A 1,496-nucleotide genomic window follows, 5' to 3' on the forward strand; every position below is an offset into this window, starting at 1 on the left:
TTTTTTTGTAAAATATATATATAAATAAAATCTTCTTAATGTCTGCAAGGTGTTAACATGTAATCTTATTCAATTGGTGGTTCATGATGCAAAAACAACTTTCTACTTTGCATGCACGTGTCTTCTTTTGTCTGTACAAGGTAGTAAGAAATTTGCATTTTTCTCAATGCAGCTTAAGTTATTTTCTGTTGAAACTGCAGGAATAGGTTGGAAGTCTTGGAAGAAGCGATGGTTTATCCTTACACGGACTTCTTTGGTTTTCTTTAAGAATGATCCTGTTAGTATCTATTATCTCTTGGACTTAAATTATGCTTTGAGTTCAATTCCTTTCTGCATCTTTGATTTTTGCTTTAGTTTCTTTGTATTTAATAACATCAGAATTATGTAGCGGGAATAAGTGCACTCACTTAAAAACTTTTTCCACACATACATCCACACTCATTCGTTGGCTGGAAAAGCCGAGGAAGTTAGGATGAGTTATTTTTGTTCCTCTGCAAAATCTATGCTTTAATTGTACTTACGCTTGGTGATTCAAATGAACTCTCATTATTTTTCTTTGGTGATTCAAATGAACTCTCATTATTTTTCTTTATAGAGTGCACTTCCACAAAAAGGTGGTGAAGTAAACCTCACTTTGGGCGGCATTGACTTGAATAACTCTGGAAGGTATGCACGGTCAATGCAGTTCTTTTTAGTAGTAATTTTTGCAATACTGTTAATATGTGCAATTGGTTTCATGTAGTGTTGTTGTTAGAGAAGATAAAAAATTGCTGACCGTGTTATTTCCTGATGGGCGTGATGGCCGAGCTTTCACCCTTAAGGTGATACACTTAACTATCTGATTATTGTTATTGTTTATTTTTTTACAGTCTTTTTAAGTATAGGGGTAAACCTAATAGAGCATAGATGTTTATGTATTATATATGTTCTCTAACTTCTGCCAATTTCAGGCTGAAACATCGGAAGATTTATTTGAATGGAAGACTGCCCTAGAACATGCCCTCGCACAAGCACCAAGTGCTGCCATTGTTATGGGCCACAATGGAATATTTCGGAATGACACGAGTGATACAATGGAAGGGTCTTTCCCTCATCAATGTTTGTACTTGGACCATTATAACTTCTTCAGTGTATCATTTCTGGGTTTTTGATTATTAACTCTGTTGGGTGGCTTTACTCATACTTAATATTGGGTTTTTCCAGGGAAGGATAAGCGCCCTGTCAAGTCTTCAGTTGTTGGAAGGCCAATTTTGCTTGCACTAGAGGATATTGATGGAAGTCCATCTTTCCTTGAGAAAGCTCTACAATTTTTAGAAAATTTTGGTAAGTTATAATCTCGATACTTTCGACAGTAGTTCAAGCTAAATAAAAATAAAAAACATGATATATTTATAAGCCACTAAGGGTTGCAGCTGAACAGTATCCTTCAAAAAGCTATAGATCCAAATCTATATCAATCAAGGGAGATTTATTTGGTTCAATCTCTCTCTCTCTCT

At 35.0% G+C, this 1,496-nt stretch overlaps 1 protein-coding gene across 1 annotated transcript; it reads left to right on the plus strand.

The window, feature by feature from the left end:
• Positions 1 to 200: 200 nt before the first annotated feature.
• Positions 201 to 1,323, plus strand: LOC112095169 (rho GTPase-activating protein 6-like; the record flags this gene model as incomplete). The annotated part of the gene is made up of 5 exons (XM_024176851.1): positions 201 to 277; positions 596 to 666; positions 743 to 821; positions 951 to 1,098; positions 1,204 to 1,323. Coding segments are annotated over 5 exons (495 nt in total), but the record flags the coding sequence as incomplete, so codon positions are not given.
• Positions 1,324 to 1,496: the final 173 nt, after the last annotated feature.

The sequence above is a fragment of the Morus notabilis genome, unplaced genomic scaffold (genome assembly GCF_000414095.1).
Source record: "Morus notabilis unplaced genomic scaffold, ASM41409v2 C11418324, whole genome shotgun sequence".
Classification (NCBI taxonomy): domain Eukaryota; kingdom Viridiplantae; phylum Streptophyta; class Magnoliopsida; order Rosales; family Moraceae; genus Morus; species Morus notabilis.